The sequence below is a fragment of the Megalops cyprinoides genome, chromosome 17 (assembly GCF_013368585.1).
Source record: "Megalops cyprinoides isolate fMegCyp1 chromosome 17, fMegCyp1.pri, whole genome shotgun sequence".
Classification (NCBI taxonomy): domain Eukaryota; kingdom Metazoa; phylum Chordata; class Actinopteri; order Elopiformes; family Megalopidae; genus Megalops; species Megalops cyprinoides.
The window spans coordinates 8,392,863-8,412,170 of NC_050599.1; the positions used below are offsets into that span (position 1 = coordinate 8,392,863).

Sequence of the window (19,308 nt, forward strand, 5' to 3'; positions counted from 1 at the left end):
CATTGTCAACGACTCGACTGCAATAAAATGTTATAATCGATAGTTTCCATACAAGTTTGCATACGTTCATTAAAACTGACCTTAATTGTCATGTGCTATGACTGCCAGCGTTGTTTTAATCTTACTGCGAAACTCAGATAGTCCAGCAGGGGGTAGTAAGCAGCCACCATATCTTTGAGCAACGGCAATACATTTATATTTGGGATATGGTAGTAATGTGCATTGTGTTTTTATCGTTGTTTATGCATTTTATTATTATTATTATTATTAGTAGTAGTAGTAGTAGTAGTAGTAGTGTAGTAGTAGTCGTCGTTAGTAGTATCAGAGAAAATCCATAATATTGCAATTTACTTACCCCGGTTTACTAATAAACTAATAAATGCATAGAAGTAAAGTATCCTGCCATTGGTGTTACTTTATAACGACTTCTGTCCTGGCAAACCGGCGGGACATATGAATGGCCACTCATTCTGCAATGGTTATATGGGTACTTACGATAAAACTATGTATCGCACCCATTGTACCCAACTGGCTACTTCGACCGCTTGCCTATGGGTGCATGCTGACAAGCGAAGAAGAGACTTCACTTAGCATTTATAGCAGTTATCTGGCTAACGCATTACAAAAATCCAAAGAAATGAAAAGATGCTGGGTTTCTGTCTATTTCCACAGATGTTAGCAGTGTACCAGATGTTCAGCCATCTGAACTGACCTTGAAACTAGGAGAACGGCGCCTCTTTACCACAAGGGGAGCCCTTTCGTTATCAAGGACGATTCAATTATTGCGGGTTTAAAAATGTTCCCTCTTATTTTCTAGGATTCGATACTGGCAGGTTTCCTTCCAGGTGATATTTACTTGCGGTTAAGTGGTCAAGTCAAGCACGGAACCACAGGTGCAAAAAATATGAAAAGTCACAACAGCTCCTAACTAAGGTTGGATCGCGAACCCTAGAGTGAGTGGTCCCGGTCCAAGTGCGTCCATCGCACCCAGGCCACAGAGTTTGCGCACAGCTACGCTCTCTTTTAAATGGTGACGTCATGAAGAATCTCCTCGGGGCGGCTGAATGAGAAAACATAATCGAATCTCCCATATATGAGCAAACTGTCTCAACAAATTATTACACAAGCTTAGCTGGCTGGACTTTGTCAAGACCATCCTTGTGATAATAAGAAAAGCAAGTTTGACATGGTCTCGCCCTCAGTGCTTGCTTGCATTTAGTTCGGGGAGAGGGGAGGGAAAGCAAACGGAAACGACAACTTAAAGTCGATGCATTTGCTTATAGCCAAAATGATCAGAACCGCTTAGTGAGGTGCCATGGAGAATCGTCTGCTCTTGGACGCTTGGTTTTAATATTCATTATTTTTGCTGTTAGCTTGGTAGCTAGCTATAGCCATCTGAATTAACGGGGATGTGGTCGGTCTGCATAAGTATGCAGTATGATGACTAGGACCCGGGATATGAAAGGCTCTAGCTAGCTATGTACATGTGACAGGCTGTAGCTAGCTGCTGTGTATATCCATCTTTTAAGTAGCTAGCTATCTGAATACCGTCGTTAGCTAGCTACATCAGCCGGCATTTGCACTGAGGCGAAGGTATAAGCAGGATTTATGTTAGCTAACAGCTACCTAGCTGTACTGTGGGAGAGTGCATTAGCGAACATAATTGTGACACTTTGTGCACAACAAATTATTCATTTTTCATATTCGCTACAATCGGGAAAGGGAAGGCTTTTGTCGTGAGAACCGTTTCGAAACGAATGGACAACACGCTGAGGATGTGATGAAAATGAAAGCTTGATTTGCCGTTACTCCAATCGTGTCACAGTAAGTAACTAGCTTGCTACTGTTATTTGGGGGGAATTATACGTTTGCTGGAGAGGAAGCTAGCTAGCTACACGGGGGAAAAGTTGGGGGAGGATGGCTATCTAGATAACGCTTGCTATTTTAAGTCGTAGCTGGGTAGCCAGCTAACTAATCCGCACAAATAGCTAGCTAGCTGTTGGACCGATTTAGCTAGCTATCAAGCTAGCTAATGTGGTTGCGTTTCTCATGAGGAAATCGTTTATGACTTTGTTTTACAGAGGGTCAGTTTTATTTTATCACACCATTTCCCGGTCATCGCCGATTGCACTATGGGCGCAGTCTCCGTCCATTAAGCCCTGAGCCAGGACTCCAGACGGTGTGAGTGTCCGATCTGTCCATGACCTCCGCGCCTTGGATGGTAATGCAAGGCTTGGAAGAGACGTGATTTGAACCCGGCGTCGGCCTCCGTGCATGCTACTAACGGGTTTCGCCTAGGCTCCATATTCAGGTAAATGATCGCGATTGCCACCTAGCTAGCTAGCTAGACAGCTAGTAAGCTAATGCTTTCATAAATCTGGCTAGGTAGCTACAGATGGCTTGATGCCACTATTTAGTCTAATAGCTAACATTTCCTAGTTAGCTACGTTTGTGTTGCTTGCTTCTTTAGCCAACGAGGATGACTCGCTAACGAGGGACTCACTACACTTCATTATAGCTGCTCTTCCGTGAGACGTTTCGATGACAGGAACGTTAGTTTAGCATTCGCAGTGTGCAGCTAATTATCTAGACTAGCTGATTTGTAGGAGCGGTAACTAGCTAGTTTGTAAACAATAGCTACATTTGGTTTGAGGGCGATGGTAGTTTAGCTGAGGAAGTTTCTTAATTGCATGGGTAATATTGTCTGTGCATCATAGCCTGCTTGTTATGTCTTTAGTCGGGCGTAGAGTTCACCGGCTAGTGAGCCCGACTAGTTGCGTGCTAGCAGATGCTTGTCGCCCATTCATGAAGGGCATCTTCTGTGTCATGCAGCTGCAGACGGGCTTGCCACAGCGCTGGGTTTACAACAACGTGTGATTCGCCCTATTAGCTAGCTTTAAGTATGCACTCAATTAGGTGAAACAATGTAACTGTACGCCACATAGAGAGGAGCACGCTAGCTTGCTACAACCTTGAATTTTTTTCCAGCAAGCCACTTGTTATAGCCTTATGCAGATATTAGCCTTGCAGCTCTACCTAGCCAACCATGCTTTTTCATGACAGTGGACGGCTTGCATTTGAACACCTAGTGAAATATGCAGTGATCATCCGCAGGGTTCGTTTGCATCTCTGACAGTATTTTGGTATCATTCCCATCTTCACAGAAAAGAAGATTTCGGGAGAGACAATGGCACCGCTTTTTGAAGGAGCCCGCAAACTGGGCTGGATTCTGTTGAAGTCCTTGATACGTTTCGCCTTCATGTTCATCAATAACTGTGTCGCCATCCCTTCCTATTGTTTGTACTTGATCCTGCTCCAACCCTTGAGGGTAATGGACAGTCGCGCTTTCTGGCACATCGAAGGAGTTATGTTCAAGTGGATGCTGGCCATGGTGTCATCTTGGGGCTGGGTCGCAGGTTATACAGGTAAGAGAGACATACGTGTGTTTACTTTTAAGGTTCATGAGCTGTCATGAGACATTTTGAGGAACACACATTTCACCCATTTTGTAACTGACTCTCCACGTTTTTCTTTAAGTAGCATTATGTGAAGTCAATGTATCGGATGAAAAAAGTTACTTGGAATTTGGTTCGTTTTCCTGTTAAATCGTGTAAACCACTTGTATTTGATTGCAGGCACATCCCTCGGTAATGGCTGATAAGATGAACCATTTAGAGCAATTATTAACCAAACGTCAGTGTCGCGTCAGTGTCTGTTACGGCTACGTTTACATCCTTTCAACGTTGTAGATAGTGCCCTCACCTTTTCTCTGGATCTTTTATGACAGTCAACGTCTTTTATTGAGAGACCGGCTTCATTCTTTATTACTGTTGCAGCACATTTACTGACATTCCTAAGTAGTCTGCTGAGGAAATATTCAGCCCTTTCTCAGCACAAAATTAATCCCGTCTTCCAGCCTTAGTATGTGTATGTCAGACAGAATTTCTCATCGTTTTTCTTTACGCCGCTCTAGTCTGAAGTGCTGATGATCATGCTGTCTCACATTTCAAAACGCGAATATGCGTATGTATGGGTGGTGCGCTGAACTGAGTGGCTTTAGTGCACTGGCATCTTCCACATCTTTTTATTAGCTTTAGCTTTGTCATAACCTGATCCCGGTGTTATGTTTCAAGTGATTTGTTGCATGAATACAACACATCAAACGTTTATCGCTGCCCCCCCCACGGCATTGTCCAATATTGAGATTGAGACATTTATGTTTACTGAGATGCCCTAGGGCAAGGTGGTGCCTGTGTTATTGTTGTGAAAACACGAGAAATGAACTGGTTCCAGAACATTAAGAGGAGACCAACTGTTTACTAGAAAGATAATGTAATCAATGTGCTTCAGGAGCAGCTGTTTGGTACTGCCCAGCTGAATTACTTAAATTTATTCAATAAGTTAGGTCCTTCTTGTCCTGTGTTGCAAAAAGAAGGAGTGACATTCTTGAGTGAAATGCTGAATGAAGGGCAATCTTTAGTATTGTCAGGATAGATTGCAGGTCTGGCACGAAATCTGTTTTGCCCCTTGACTGTCTGACTTAATTTCTCAAAGGCGCATTGCCCTGTGGTAGTGTTGGGTTACGGTCAGTTGACAAAATGATTACATCTTTGAACAAGTTGCATATGAAAGCAACAAAGTATGCTTATTAATAATGCAAATGCATTCTTTAGCACCTGGTCATTGTTTTGGTGGATCTGGAGGGACGCTGCATGCAGTTTCCTTTTCCTAGCATTCAAAATTGCTGGATGAGGACAGACTGATGATTCATTTGTCAGGACAGTTGTGAAATCACCATAAAACTTGAGTAATTTTTGTGGTGTGGGTGGCACATGGTGTGGATGGGTGGGTCTTATCTGACTACAGAGAAGTCCATACCTTCATTCTTATCATCTGATCTGAATGAAGGCAACTCCTCCAGCACAGTGTTCCTATCATTACGCAGAGGTGGTTTTTGCTGTCGCTGCTGTTGTTTCCTTTAATCCCCTCCTAGTCTAAAGTAGGCATGCAGCAGTCAAGCATAAGTCTTTGAATGTTGTGTCAAACATAAAGCTGACTATTTGACTAATTTAAAAAGGTATTAGTTCCACTAACAAGTTATAGTAGCAATATTATAGTTTCCCTACTACTGATAACTGTAATACTTATAATGTGTACTTTTTTACACTAAATGATAAGGACATTGCACAATAATATATGTTATATATGTGTTACATATGTACATTTATGTAAAATGTGTACCTTTTTTTCTCTGATTCTTTCCTAAAGGGCTTGATTAGTCTCTGGGGAACAGGTCTAAATTCCTCTTGCTGTTGTTGCTGGGTGATATGAGGAGCTGGGGTAATGGCAGAGGAATAGTCTAGTCTGCTGTGTTTGTGTCTTTCGGAGAAAGTGATCTTTGGCAGTACAGTGCTCTGCAGTTAAGTTGTAAAACCAGTAACAGAATAATGGCTAGCACAAGATCTAGATCTCTGTGTTCCAGCCGATCACAGCCACTAACGGTAGGCTAACCCGCACTAGCTGCTGTGAAAGCCTCACTCTGTTCCAAACCCCTTACTTTGTGTACAGGGGTGTGGACATAGCAGTGAATCAGCGTTCCTAGGCAACGTGAGAAAAACTCAGAAGAGCTTGAGCAACGTTCAGCCCAGCAGTAAGAAAATGTTGTGCTGGTCTGTGTTTTCCTCTCTGAAGAAATAAGGGTGTTAGGCCTCGTTTCTTAAACAGAAAAGGAGACTGCTAACTCTCCATGTCAGGGGCAATAGAAGTGGGGATTTTGGGGGGAAGGGGTGGGCACAATTTTACATCCAGTGACCCGGAATCACTCTGACTCTCTAAGCGTAAGGGATCTTAAGAGGTTCTTTCGTTAGGCTTAAGAGAATGATACAGTTTGATAGCACACAGCTTTGTGTGGACAACATTATTGTTGACTGATGGGTGGCTCGCTTCCTCTGGTGTGAGAAGTATTAAGTCTCCCTGGTCCTTGGCACAACACCGAATACTCCCATTTCCTCTCAGAAGTTTGGTGAGCAGCTTTGGAAATGAGTGCCCAGCCTGGAATTGGGAGCTTATATTACTGATGTTTTTTTTTTAAACTTCAGTGGAGTATGTTTTATGAAGGTGCTGTTTCACAGTATCTCACCTTTTATCAAAGCATGGCAGGGCAGATGTCTGTAAGCCAGGATTTTTTATTCAGTAAGGCCTGGATGTAAGACATTTCAAACTTATGAAGCTGGTTGTATGGCACAGGAGACAATGTCATGTAATGGAAATTGTGGAGCGTGAACTTTAAAAAGTTAGGAGTACTTGTGGTGTGTGTTACCTTTTTTAGTTTATATTTTGAGTCAGTCTGAAGGGTCTGGAAAAAGTCAAGATCCATTTGTGTTTCATTGTAGCCAGAACTGTAGGCATTTGCTTTTTCATTTGTACCAATTTAAAATGCTGTCATTCTATATTTTTTGCTACTGTAATATGAATACTGTTAAATCTGCCCAAGATGATTTGATTTTTATATACGTTTGTTTCTTAAAAGATCTGCTCCATATGAAGGGATAAGGTTTATGTTTAAAACAAAGTAGAAATGTCTTTAGCTACGTTGTTTGAATGTTGACCAAAATAACTTCAAAGTGATTAGTATTTTAATGTAGTTCTTTATTAAATTAAATAAAAATAAGATGACAAGGTTTAGCCTGGTTATTCTTTGCCCGTGCTGAAGTAGTAGTCCAAACTGAAAAGCCCTTCTTGGTTATTAAATGATAAAATAAAGAAATCTGAGATTCTTTCACTATTTTGTAACTGACTGCGCAGCAGATGAATTCTTTTACAAACCCCACCCAAAATAACATCTCCAGGGCAGCCACCTGGACGTGCCTTGCAGCGTTCATCGAGGTCATAAAAATATTGACTTGTTGCAGGGAGCCTGAAATCAAGTATCCATTCACTTATAATTCTCTAAAGAGGTGACTTGTAAAGTTCAGATGTCACAGCGAGTGAAAATTGAGAAATGAAGAACACTGTTATTGAAAGTCATTTGTATAGCTCTCTTTCGCACACAGTCTCCCAGCTGTGTCTTCACTTGACCTCCGTTCAGGTGAATGCATTCCCCTTGTGTTTCTGTATGGATTGCAGTGGTTGATGGTTCTGTAGAAGGTGAGTTGCTCTCAGGCACCTGTGCTCATTGAGATTTCTCACGTTTCCCACACCGTTTCCTCTCGTCTGCTCCGTTGCTGTTTCTTGTGTAGGATCCAGAATAAGAGTGAAGGAGAGATGAGGAGGAGAAATGGTTTGGTGGGGAAAAAGAAGGACTGAATGAGTGGGGGGGGGTTGCTTAGTTCACTCTGCAGGCTCCAGCTGTGACATAAGCTTGCTGTGTATAACACAGGGAAGTCGGGCTGGGGGGTAGACAGGGTCATCTTAAGGTTACTCAGATCTAATTTGGTTCTGAACAGCAGTGCTGTTTACATTGGAGTTGAAGGAGCGCATATGGTGTGCCAGAGACACACTCGTGCACACACACACACACTTTTTTTTCATCAACCATCCCCCCCCCGTCGCCGTTCCTGCACGGCACAGCGTACAGGGTGCCGCTGAAAGGGCTGGGGCTCATTTCTCAGCCGGGTGACAGTTTGGGGCTTGGCCCAGTCTCGGGCTTTTGCTGTTACAGAGTGTGGCTTGGCTTGGCACCAGCTCAGCACAGCGGGCCACGCGCGCTCTACTCCCTATCTCATTTCCTCTTCCTGTGAGGTCCCTGGGACTGGGCCGGGCACTCTGAGGCGTGCCCATGCCTCCACTCATTGGGTCGGGCTTTGCAGTGTTCCGGGGCAACAGCGTGGCTGGAGAGCTGGTGGACCTGACCTTTAAGTAAAACTCTGAAGGTATCCTAGGCTCGGAAGGCACCGTTGAATCCCTAACACAGGTTTACTTCAGTGAAGTGTCCGGGTGTATTTATTGGCAATGACAATAGTGGTGTTTTGGTTTTGTTGCACTTATCATTTTCAATATGGCACACAGTGCGGCAGTGTTCTGATACTGTCTGGTGTCCACCGTTTGTAATGTTCGTTGTATGGCACTATATGCACTTTGCTGCTTTGTAAGTTTGCCGTGGAAAAGGGCACCTGTCAGATGAATAAATGTAAATGACATCTCAGCCTCTGTATGTTTCCCTGCCTTTTTCTACCTTTATGTAGTATATGCATTGTTTCACTTGATGCAGTAAGCATAGAGTTTGATCTTGACAATTCTCAACAGTTTAGGCATGTGAGAAAACTGCATCACTATTAATGACAATAATGACATTATTAACAACCATCGTCATCATCAGTTTGCTTGTATGGTTTATTTTATGAACTGGCGTTATACCTTGAGCTTCACAGCTGCAGGGGTCATTTGTAGCAGGTCTGAGTAACAGGTGCTGTAGACTGGGTGATGACAGACAGGGTGAGAGGTCAGACAGGGTAATGTTGCTATGGCTAAAAGAACCCCCCCCCTTTCCAGTTCAGTTCAGGGAGATTAAAGAAACCCAAAGTTTATGCAGCAAAACAACATCCAGGAAATAGTATCTAATTTCTGACTCAGTCACATTCAGCAGTATTACCTAACCTGCTGCTGGTTTTGTGTCTACAGTCTGTAGACGGATTGATTACATCAAATTATGATCTCAGTGGTAGTAAATGTGAGAGGTTGACTGAAATCAGTGTTTTGAGCTGGGGGTCAGTGACCAGTGGATGTTTTGGAGAATTCTGCCATATATGGCATCTACTGGTTCCTTTTGTCCTTTAGGCCTCAAGTATAAGTGCGCTGTACTACTGTGTTGGAGAATCAAACAGAACATGAGGCAGACTAGCATTCTTCTAAAAGAATGCCCCTTTTATATAAAAACAACACTTTTGAATACACAATGTATATAAACAACATTCAGTATTTCATAAATTCAGGCAATTTCTTCCCATCATCACTTGTTGACATTCAATTTCAGCTAATGGTATTGAACAAATAGTTTTTAAAACAGGCCTTTCAGTATTTAATGATACACTGTACAGTTGATGAATAGCAGGGCAATTTCTGTGTAAGGTGGAGAATAAACAGCCCCTTTGAAGGTGGGTGGATGGATAGATAATGGTTGATTACAATATTTAAATAAAAGGAAAACAGTGCAGCTCACCTAATCTGTAGTTCATCTCCATACTAGTGTATTTAATGTGGCTGTGCCTTCTAAGCGTGTGCTTTTTAACTGAAACGTACATTTTTGTGTTTTTCATAGAGGGCTGAAATTGACACTGTTCTTGTTGAGAAGTGCTGGGTCTTGCAGCACACAGTCTGCAAACAGGACTGTTTTACTTCTCTGTCAGATAGGACAAGAAACAGTGCTGTAGAATTTTTCTTCCAGTTTCTCCGTGAAACTCCGTGGCAATCCCTGCGTTGATGCCGATATTTGGGTTTTGTGATGCAGAAGCTGTCCCGTTGCGATGTCCTGCAGTCTGTTTGAAACATGCACAGGCATTGTGAAACAGCTGCCAACACTACCCTAATATGTTATATTGGTATGGAAGAGTGAATTCAAACACTTATGATACTTGAGATCTAAGCTATATGGTTGTGCTTTTTAAACACATCTTGGAAGGTTAGTGGGACTGTTTGGAAATGTTTAGCTTTTTATTGGCTGGGTACATTCCTAAAGTTGACATGGTCTTTCCAATGAAACATAATTTAGGTGTGGATTAGCTGTGCATATTTTACAAAGCCATCCATGATGGAGTGGGAAGGGTGGCCGCCTCACTCAGATTACATTGCATTATTTTCACATAGTCGCATAGCCACTGTCTTTGTAACATACTAATGATGTTGTCAGAGCGGTCTGAGCCAACTTGACAGCGGATAGCTTTCATCCGTTTGTGCAACGTTACTTTGCTACATTATCTATTCATCACGATCCAGAGCGGTGTTTTAGTACGGTTTTCAACCTGTAATCAGGCCTCACCTGCAGTACCGTGGACTCTGGACTGTAAGGGAGCTGACAAAAGCTGTCACTCGCCTGATGGTTTAGGAACCCAAAGTTGATCCTCTCCCGTGTGCCCAAAAAATATTTGCCTGGGGGCGAGTGTGATGTCCATCCTCCTGAATGCCAGCGGCTGTCGCTGCAGCTGATACTGGATCCTGGCCTGTTTCAGGGTGTATCTGAGCAGCTTGCCAAAGCCTTGAGGTCCAAGATCACTGTGGGGGGTGCGGAGGGCACAAAGTCAGCAGAACTGTATTTAACTGACAGGTGCACAGAGCCGGTAGTGCTCCTGGCCTTGTTACTGCTTGGGTGCCGTGCCCCGGACATTATTTGTTTTATTCCCGTTTACAACGTTTTATTGGATTCCCGGACTCCGGGTTTCACTTTGTGCCCACGCCTCTCTGCTGAGTCTCCTCATTCCCGCTACTCGAAAACTGTCGGTCTCCCTCTTTCCTTTGCTGATGCCTGGATGTTTATTCAGCAACTCTTCCCCCTCTCTAAAAAAAAAAAAAAAAACGCTTTTCAGGTCCCTGCAAATCAGCAAACATCCTGATTGCTTGTGACTGCTATATAAAGCCCAGCTACTCACGTGATGCTAAGCCTGCTCACTAGGCTAACACCTTTTCTTTTTTATTTTTTCTCAAAAACGGAAGGTGGCTCGATTTAGCCTTGAAAATTAGGTTCTTCTCCGGTGTCATTTTTAGAAGGTAGTTTTGCACATAGGTGTTATTTTTTCTAAGTGTTGACAGCACATGTTAGGAATTGTATGTGGGTGTTAAATTTTGAGCTCCGGCCATGCCTTGTCGGTTGATATTTGCCTATCGCCATTTTTTTTCCTGTTATCCTCAAAACTCATTAATAATGACGTCTGCAATAGGCACAAGGCCACCATCTGTTTTAGATCATTTTTAAGTGCAGTCTGGCCACTTGCATTCACACAGAATGGCCTCGGTAATCCTCTGTAGCAGTGTGGAAGTGTGTGTTTGAACATACTCAGGAAATACTTTGCACATGTTTGTATTTGCTGTTCTTAAAAATGCTGGTCTCGTAGTTGAATAAACCCAAAAGCTCTTAATTTGTGGAAAAGCACAGTGGCTTGGAAACCACTGTGAGGGGCCCTACAGACAGTTAAATGACACGTTTCCGCTGTATGTTTTCTTTGCTTACTCATTTATGATGTTTGCGGTGTTACTCAGTGGCCAGAGGCATACTTTTCCATAGTGATTAATTGACACAGTCCTGTTCCTGAAAGTTTTTTTCCTTATTTTTTAAAAATAAAACAGCCATTGCTTAGATATCGTAACATTCTTATTTTTATTATTATTATCAGGAGGCCAAGCACCAATAATGGATATGCTCTTATTTTTGTAAGAAGTATTAATATTATTAGTTAGATTCTAACCACAGTTCAACAACCATTCTAATTATGCTCTCACAACCTTTTCCCACCTGCTTAACAGGTACTAACCACGTTCAGCTTGCATATCACTTTCCTTTTGCTGTCCACTGTTTTCCTCCCCTCTTTTATGATATTGCCTTCTCTACCTGCATCCACACCATCATTCCATTGCCTCCTAATAGGTTTAGAATGTATTCACAATGTGCTTCTCTGAGGGCATTGTATTGTGGCCCTTTAATTGTGCAATGAAGCAGTTTGAATTTGTGTGCTATACATCCTTAACTACTACAACTCATGCTGTTTTTTAGTTATTTCTTGGATATTATCCATCTACACCATTGCTTATTTACCGAAACAATACAGTAAATTGCAGGAGTTTTAACCATAAAACAGTTGTATGTTAGATGAAGGTTTGGTGGAAATAAGCGGTTTAGTCTGCCTACCAAGTATAGCTGTCAGGCTAGTCTCAACAATGATTAATGTGAACATGGTAAATTCAGCATTCAACAGGTTGTGAAGTTGTGTATATAAAGATCTATGCTGTTTGAAAAAAAAATTGCAAGGGTTTAAATGTGGTGCCAAAATTAATTTGAATATCGTGAGCAACAGGTGGAACATGCTTGAAAGCAATTGGCTTTGTAGTAGGTCAGATAAGTATAATGTATGCCCTCACACATTAATTGAGCAAGGTGTATAACCTTTATCATTTGGCGACTGCCAAAAATAAATATTGACACTGTCGTTCACAGAAGAAATTTTCCTAGATGTCAGGTGTGGCAATGGTTTATTTAAATCCATTTGAGTATGAAAATTTAAATAACTGAAGCATAAAAGCAGCTACGTAATAGCAACAGAACAGTTGTCCTATGTGATAGATCACGCTGTAGATTCCCCTGTAGCATGCGTGTTGCTTTTCTCAGATAATTTGTGTTTCATTTGCCTTTTTTGGGATGCGAAGGCAGAATGCGTGCACTGATAAGGTGTAGCTTTATCAGCAAAAGTTTCATCCTGCATTTTTTGTGTGTCTTTGTTCTTCTTTTTTTAAACAAACAAAAGTCAGAGAATGCTATTATAAATGGCACAACTGTAAATGTAAGCATTATTTAAAAAAAAAAACAGCCCCATGGACTGGTAAGAGTTGTAATGCATGCTGGAAAGTTTCTTTTGCAGCGGGTTTTGAGTTACTCCTCCAGCACTGTCACGGACCTTAAAAATGTGTGAGTTTCTGATGCCTGCCCTCTTTCTCTCTAACAATCAATAAGGAACAGAACTCTCTGCAGCAGAGACTCTCTCAACAGTAGCAGGCATTGTCTTGCAGGGTTGTTTCAGTCAAACATTCACTCAGAACTGAGGGAAAGGCAGGCTTCTAGCTCGGTATGGGAGATGGACTCCCACACTACTTGGTTCTGGCTTATCTACCCACTCCCAAGTTGCTTTATCAGTTTGCATGTGAATGGCAGACAAATGATGGTGTTTGTCCTTTCTTTTTCCATTAGTGTGCTCTTGAATAGCATGATAAACTAAAGAAATAGCTTTGATGCATTTACATCTGAAAGGGAGTTCCAGCTAGCCAGTTACCAAACTAGCTGACTCGTTAACTAATAAATGACTCGCAATACAGTATTTCTTTATATGGCATTTTCAGGTAATGAGGTGACCACAGAGTCACTAGCAAGCAGCTAGATAGGAACTGTTGTGACTGATAAGATACCATATAATCTGAGTGGACTGCAAGAATAGATTTGATTGAGTTTCGCTTTAGAAATGACCTGTTTTAATTGTTATCAAAGTACCCTCTAAGACTTGGGCTTTGTCACCTATTTCCATAGCCAGAGCTCATTGAACACAGAAGCCAAGAATTTCTGTTGTGTTGTGAGTGGCCTCTTTCTGTCTCCAGCTAGCTGGTAGCTATCAAGGGCTGTTTAATACACTTTAATACACAATAAGTATATACTATTCTAGTATTCACCGGCTGCAAATAAATCTGTGTGTGCCAAGTGTGGTGTTAGTATTGGCTACTATTTCCCAGGCACATCTGAGTACATATTTGGCTGGATAGCTGCATCAGGTAATTTTATGATGGCCCAAATAAAAGAGAATCTCAACTAAATATGGCCTGCTTGTTTAGATAAACTGTTTATGCTTAGTTCTCTCAGTTAGCTTACATCTGGTAACAATTTTACATATCTGTGATGAACAAATTCATTACTTCATTTAAAAACTTAAATATGAACCCTACAGCAACATGAAATTTTTTCCACATTGAGTGCAAACATTCTTTGAGTTCCAGAATGTCACAGACATTCTCACAGTATTGCCATGATGACTCTGTGGGTTCTATGGGTACTAACAGGCTGAGGTTACTCACCATGAAGAAAAGGTTTGTTTGCTATGACACCAGCTTTAGTTGCAGCTCTTAAATGGGGTTATTCATACTGAGATGTTATTTTATTTTTGCTAAGAAACCTGTTGATACCTTTTTAGCAGGATCGATGTTGATGCAATTCCTGTCCATCATAATATCTGCATTCTGCATTCTACAATGCTTGTATTTTATGTACACATGAAGGGCATAATGTTTTGTCCAGGAGAGTGTATTGATCTTCGGGGTCCAACGCTGGGGAAGAGATCTGTCTTGAGAACAAAATGATGCTAAGTAGGAAGTTTTCCGACAAGACTGAAGGAATTCATTTTCCCAGCAGTACAACTTTCTGTGCAATTAAGCAACATTCAGAATCTTGCCTGGAGAAGAAGTTGTGACCACTGACACCTCCTGCACCGAGAATATGTTCACCTTCCCTTATCCACCGATGCTCAAAACTTCAAACATAAAGAACTCCGAGACATCATTTTCTTAAGTTTTATACTGCTTTTACTTTTACATAATATGTATTAAAGCACAATTGTTGGAGAAAGTGGGGAAGAGCAGAGAAATATGAAACTAAAGAAGTTTCCTAGACCTGCCATAGCTACCTATTTTGCTATATATAACAAACTACATAACATGCAGATATTAAAGCTACCACTAAACAAACAAAACAAGCAACATGGTATATGAAAGAATCACTTATTTCTTGATGGTTCACTTCACAGGATTCTGCCACTGTCTTTATGGTGTGAACTGAACACCATGGCACTGAGCTGGTTAATGGACTTGGCCAGAACCATTGATGGATTTGAGTGCAGTCAGTTTCATTTCATTTCATTGCAGCCATTTCATTGTGTCAAACACAAAAGCTTTAACATTCTACTTAGCTAATTCTATTTTATTTCATTGCTTTGTTTGTAAATTGTGGGGCATTGAACTCACCACTCACCAGTGATACCAGCAGATATTCGGTCTCTGTGTTGTAGCCCAAGCTGGATCTTCTTGATTTTTCCTGAAAGCTGTTGCTATTGCTAAAGCTATTTCTTCATAAGGACATTGTTTAAGTCATGAACTTTGTGACAGATCAATGGGGTGCTGACACAGTGTTGCAATGTTAATCATGGGCGTGTGGCATCGGAAATGTCACCATGTTCCTTTTCTGTTTCTGTGTTGGAATATGGACTTTGAAATCCGGTTAGTTTAGGTTCTGTTTTTTTTTTTCCTACTGTTTGCTACAGAATGTATTGAGCCATTATCTTGATTTTTTTATTTACAATGAAACCTGATATTGAGGAGCATTGTTTTTCAGCTGAGAGCGTGTCAAGCAATTATTGATTTTGACATATGACAGCCGAAAAACTGAACACAACGAATGTGGTTCGATATTACGTGGAATCTTACAAACATCATAATGATTCTTCATTGTGGGTATTTGTGTTGAATCCTTCAGCTGGAATGCAAAGTACTTGAAGTTCAGACATGTCTCTTCGTGATGGCTGGAGTGTTATTATGGCACCGTTTTTATGATTGACTCACTGATCTGAACCAGTGATAGTTCTGCTGTGGAGATCACTTTCTTATACTATAATAGTAGTGGTTTATACAAGGCAGTGATTAACGAGACATGGTAGTTCCACCATTATGCTGTTCCTGGAAACTCACTGTCCTGCCTTCTGTGTTTGTGTCCAAATTTTGTTTCTGGAGGGTTGTTTCCTTGAACTGGAATGACTTGCCTGTATGCCTAGAACTTACCCCCTTGCAAAGCCGTGGCCCTCAGTGTTATCAACAACATGCAGATCTGAGAGCCTAATCTAGCGCAGCTTTCTCGTTAACTTACAGTTGTAACCAATGCAAATTGTATGCAGATTGGACGAAGAGATTACAGAGGAGCGCAGAGAAAGATGAAACGCAGGAAGTTTGAGGGAGGCTGAGTAGGACGAGATGAAAGCCCCGGTTCGCTGATGAATCTCTAGCCCCGGTGTGTCTGCCAGGCCAAGACACTCCAGCCAGCGTTTCCCCCACTTTGTTAGGCTCTGTTCTGCAGTCAGGCCCTTTGTACCTCCTTTTTATCCCCTAATCTCTGTTATCATTTACACCTTTCTGAAAACCAGGGGGCTCTTGTGTCTTCAGGCCCTGCTCTCTGCTGTTTAGAGAGCTTTCGTTATCATTTCTTCAGGGACAATGCCTGTATTGATACCAATGATTTACAGACCAGAACCAAGTGTCTGATATATTGGCAGATACTACCCTTTTCAGCCATCTGTAATAGCAAAGCCACACTACAACATATGGGTATATAAAATTATGTATTTATGTATACATAACATGTATTATAAGTATTCATGTTTTAAAAAAACACACAATATAAAAATGACACTTTTCAATTCAATATGTGCAATCACAATATTCAGTGCAACAATTTATGTACATTAGACCTACGTATGATGTGGATTTTGACTTGACATATAGTTTAGTAATTGGTGATGAGTAAAAGGACAAATGAATCTCCTTCTAATATTCATCAATCTGCAAATGCAGCATGAGGTGTAACTCCCACCCAACAAATTACAGGGATTTTTGGAGGCAGGGACATGGACTCTCTCTCAGACAGTGTTTGTCCTGAAGTAGGTGAATGGCTGCGTTTTTCTACACAAAATTGGGAATTCAGTGGTCAGGAACAAGGTGCAGGCAGCATTTTGGGAATATAGCCACTGGTCCTATATGTCTGGGCTCCTCTTGTACTGAAAAGAGTGGTAATTATTCCCCAGGAATCGCCAGAGACACTGATAACAAGACTGAAAATCGATGGCAAGTCCTGCATTGTCTCAGCCAGGGTTCAGAGGTCATAGCTGGTCACATGCACCTCCCGATCTCTCCCTGGATCGCACAGTGCATATCGCCGTACTTAAAGTAAGCTGTCTGGAAAACCTGCCGTGATGTGTTGCATCCCCTCTGAGTAGTGAACTGGAGGTTGTGTGTTGTCTGTTTTTTTTTTTTTTTTTTTTTTTTCTCTTTCCTTTTTGATCACCTCAAACAGAACAGAAAGGAGAGAGATGGGGAGTCCCTTTCTGAATGAAGCCTTTGTCCCTGACATTCCCACCCAAGTCTGCCGCAGTCTGCTCATATAGTGGAGACTCTCACAGTAGGCAGTACTCTCTGCAGCCTCAGATAAACCAGTGTACAATTTGCATAGCACAGTTGCCCAGAGCCAAAGCCTCTGCACAGTGTGGCCCCTTCCAGCATAGTGGGCATGCAAATGAGAATTTTTATTGCTTTTTCTGTCTGTGGATTATCACCACTGAGCTGAACTTCAGCGGGAGACCTTTTTTTAAGCTACCATTGTAAATCTAGTTAAAAAAAAAAAAAAAAGTATCGCATTAAATCAAATCTATTGCTTTTCGGTCATCCAAGATAGCATTATGTTCATGTCTTTGATTTTATTTTCTGACTATTTTCTGCAAAATGCAAGGTTGATTAGGAATAAATCTGCTTGCTGTGTGAAGTAAATCAGTAAAAAAATGAAATGAGTTGCGTTCTTAATCATTTGTAATGAGTTTTAATGTCATGGTGTTAACTGCAAGCCTGTTGCTGTGGTTCATTTTAAGCCACAGAGCTCCAAGCCAAACAATATGGTAATGAACTTGAAATGTATTGGAGTAGACTGGTCTTTTGGCAGCTGATTTCTCTCTCATTTCTCAGTGGCAGAGTCAATATACACAACCGTGATCAATCGTCAGTTAGTGCCTTTGAAATAAAACAACAGTATGCTTCATTTCCAGTACAGTTTGGTGTATATAATAGTTGCTGTTATGAATGGGCAGTTGGCTTGGTTCTCTGTAGTTCGCTTTGCTTACTCGGACATGTAATTCCAGACAGCATTGAAGCTGTGCCGTGGTGCACATGAAGATGGTGTGTGTATGTGATGAAGATCTATGAACCCATTGAAGATCTGTTAAAAATAACTCTGTGTGTGTGTGTGTGTATTTGCAGTGATGGAGTGGGGGGATGATGTGAGGCCCATCTCTGAGGAGGAAGCCATGGTCATCGTCAACCATCAAGCCACGGGAGACGTCTGCACCCTCATGATGTGTCTACAGGACAAGGGCACGGTAGGTGGTCACCTAGCTGAGAACGTTAGTGGCGACGGCCGTCTGTGGCCCTCCGGTGTCGGATTTTTAGGGACCTGTCTTTCATATTGCCATCCATTCATTCTGCCTTTGATTGATTGTTTGATTCAGTCATGTGTTTGCTTGCTTGGCCGACAGCCCCGTCTAGGGCGACTTGCACATTTTATACTGCTACTCGGCACTTAATGAATCCGCTACTCGACATTTAATGAAACTATTTAGGTCAGCTACCCTGGTCCGTGGCACAACAGCATAGCCCAAGTTCGAATACTGCAGTCCTCTGGATACAAGTGCAGTTTCTCAGCCATTGCCACCAATAATCCTGTCTGTCCTGGTGCCACCATGTTTGTGCGCGGCCTTTTATTCGCACTGTAGCTCCTGTCTACGCTGTTGTCAAAGGTCTGCTTTTACAAGAGTGCTTGACTCTGCTCAGAGAGTGTACTGTGAGTGCCAAGTCAGAGGGAAGCACTTCAGTGACAGTGTTCCTGCAGTTACTGATTTTGCTTTTGGATCCGTGTCCCTTGTATCCCGTTGCTTGGCACTAGAGATTGTTTTCTTTGACATGTAGATTATGATTTGCAATAGTTTACATAGTTTACACGTGGGCATGACTTAAGTTTATGTTGCTCTTAATGGTCTTGATTAGGCTTTGTGTGTATGTTAGCGTAAATGTGTTGTTCTTGTGCATAATTGTTATGCAGTATGTATATATTAAATGACTTGGTGTTGTTTGTTTCAATTATAGCAGTTTTTTTAAACATGATGCTTGAGGCATAATCATTATTTTGCTAGCAGATCCATATCTCTGTTATTTTTTTTCTCGTTGGTTCTGTGCTGTATGTTTAATGGAATTTGCCTTGATTGCCTGAGGTCACCTTGTAGGAGAGTGGGTCAAATGAATAAAATGCGGGCGAATGAAATCTTGCAGTGCACTTGCATGCAGCCACGACTATTTTTCCACTCTGCATGTCACACAGTGCACCACAGTGAAGTGGTCACCGATTGGAGGATAGGCCCTACTCAGCTGACATCATCAAAGCAGTCCAAGTCCAAATATTCGACCGGTCCCTGGCACCATTTCAGGAGCTCTCAATGGGTTTACTTAATGCAATTAAACTGCTGTGGGTTGTGCTGCTGAGATAAAGCCACTTCACAGAAATCTACCACACCCAGTTCTTTCCATGATCCTATCACTATGCTCGTAGATATGTACAGTGTTTATATGTATAATACACATAATATGTGTATTCAATGTGTATATGTAAGAATAAGTAAGTTTGTTGCTCAACGTTGAAAAAATTAAAGCAGCATAACAAGTTATGCTGGTTTTTCTCAGCCAGGGTTCAGAGATCATGGTTAAGCACACATGTACATGTATGAAATCTTGCTGAATTGGAAAAGTTTTAATTGGTCTGAATAAGAT

The 19,308-nt window shown here is 41.6% G+C and overlaps 1 protein-coding gene across 1 annotated transcript in view; it reads left to right on the top strand.

The window, feature by feature from the left end:
- Positions 1-1,077: 1,077 nt before the first annotated feature.
- The window catches only part of lpgat1 (lysophosphatidylglycerol acyltransferase 1), a 54,016-nt gene continuing 35,785 nt past the window's right edge, over positions 1,078-19,308 (top strand). The window contains exons 1-4 of the mRNA XM_036549990.1: positions 1,078-1,824; positions 2,082-2,311; positions 3,165-3,425; positions 17,749-17,867. Coding sequence (XP_036405883.1) covers positions 3,188-3,425; positions 17,749-17,867 — 357 coding nt within the window. The 5' untranslated portion in view covers positions 1,078-1,824; positions 2,082-2,311; positions 3,165-3,187. The remainder of the gene's footprint in view (positions 1,825-2,081; positions 2,312-3,164; positions 3,426-17,748; positions 17,868-19,308) is intronic.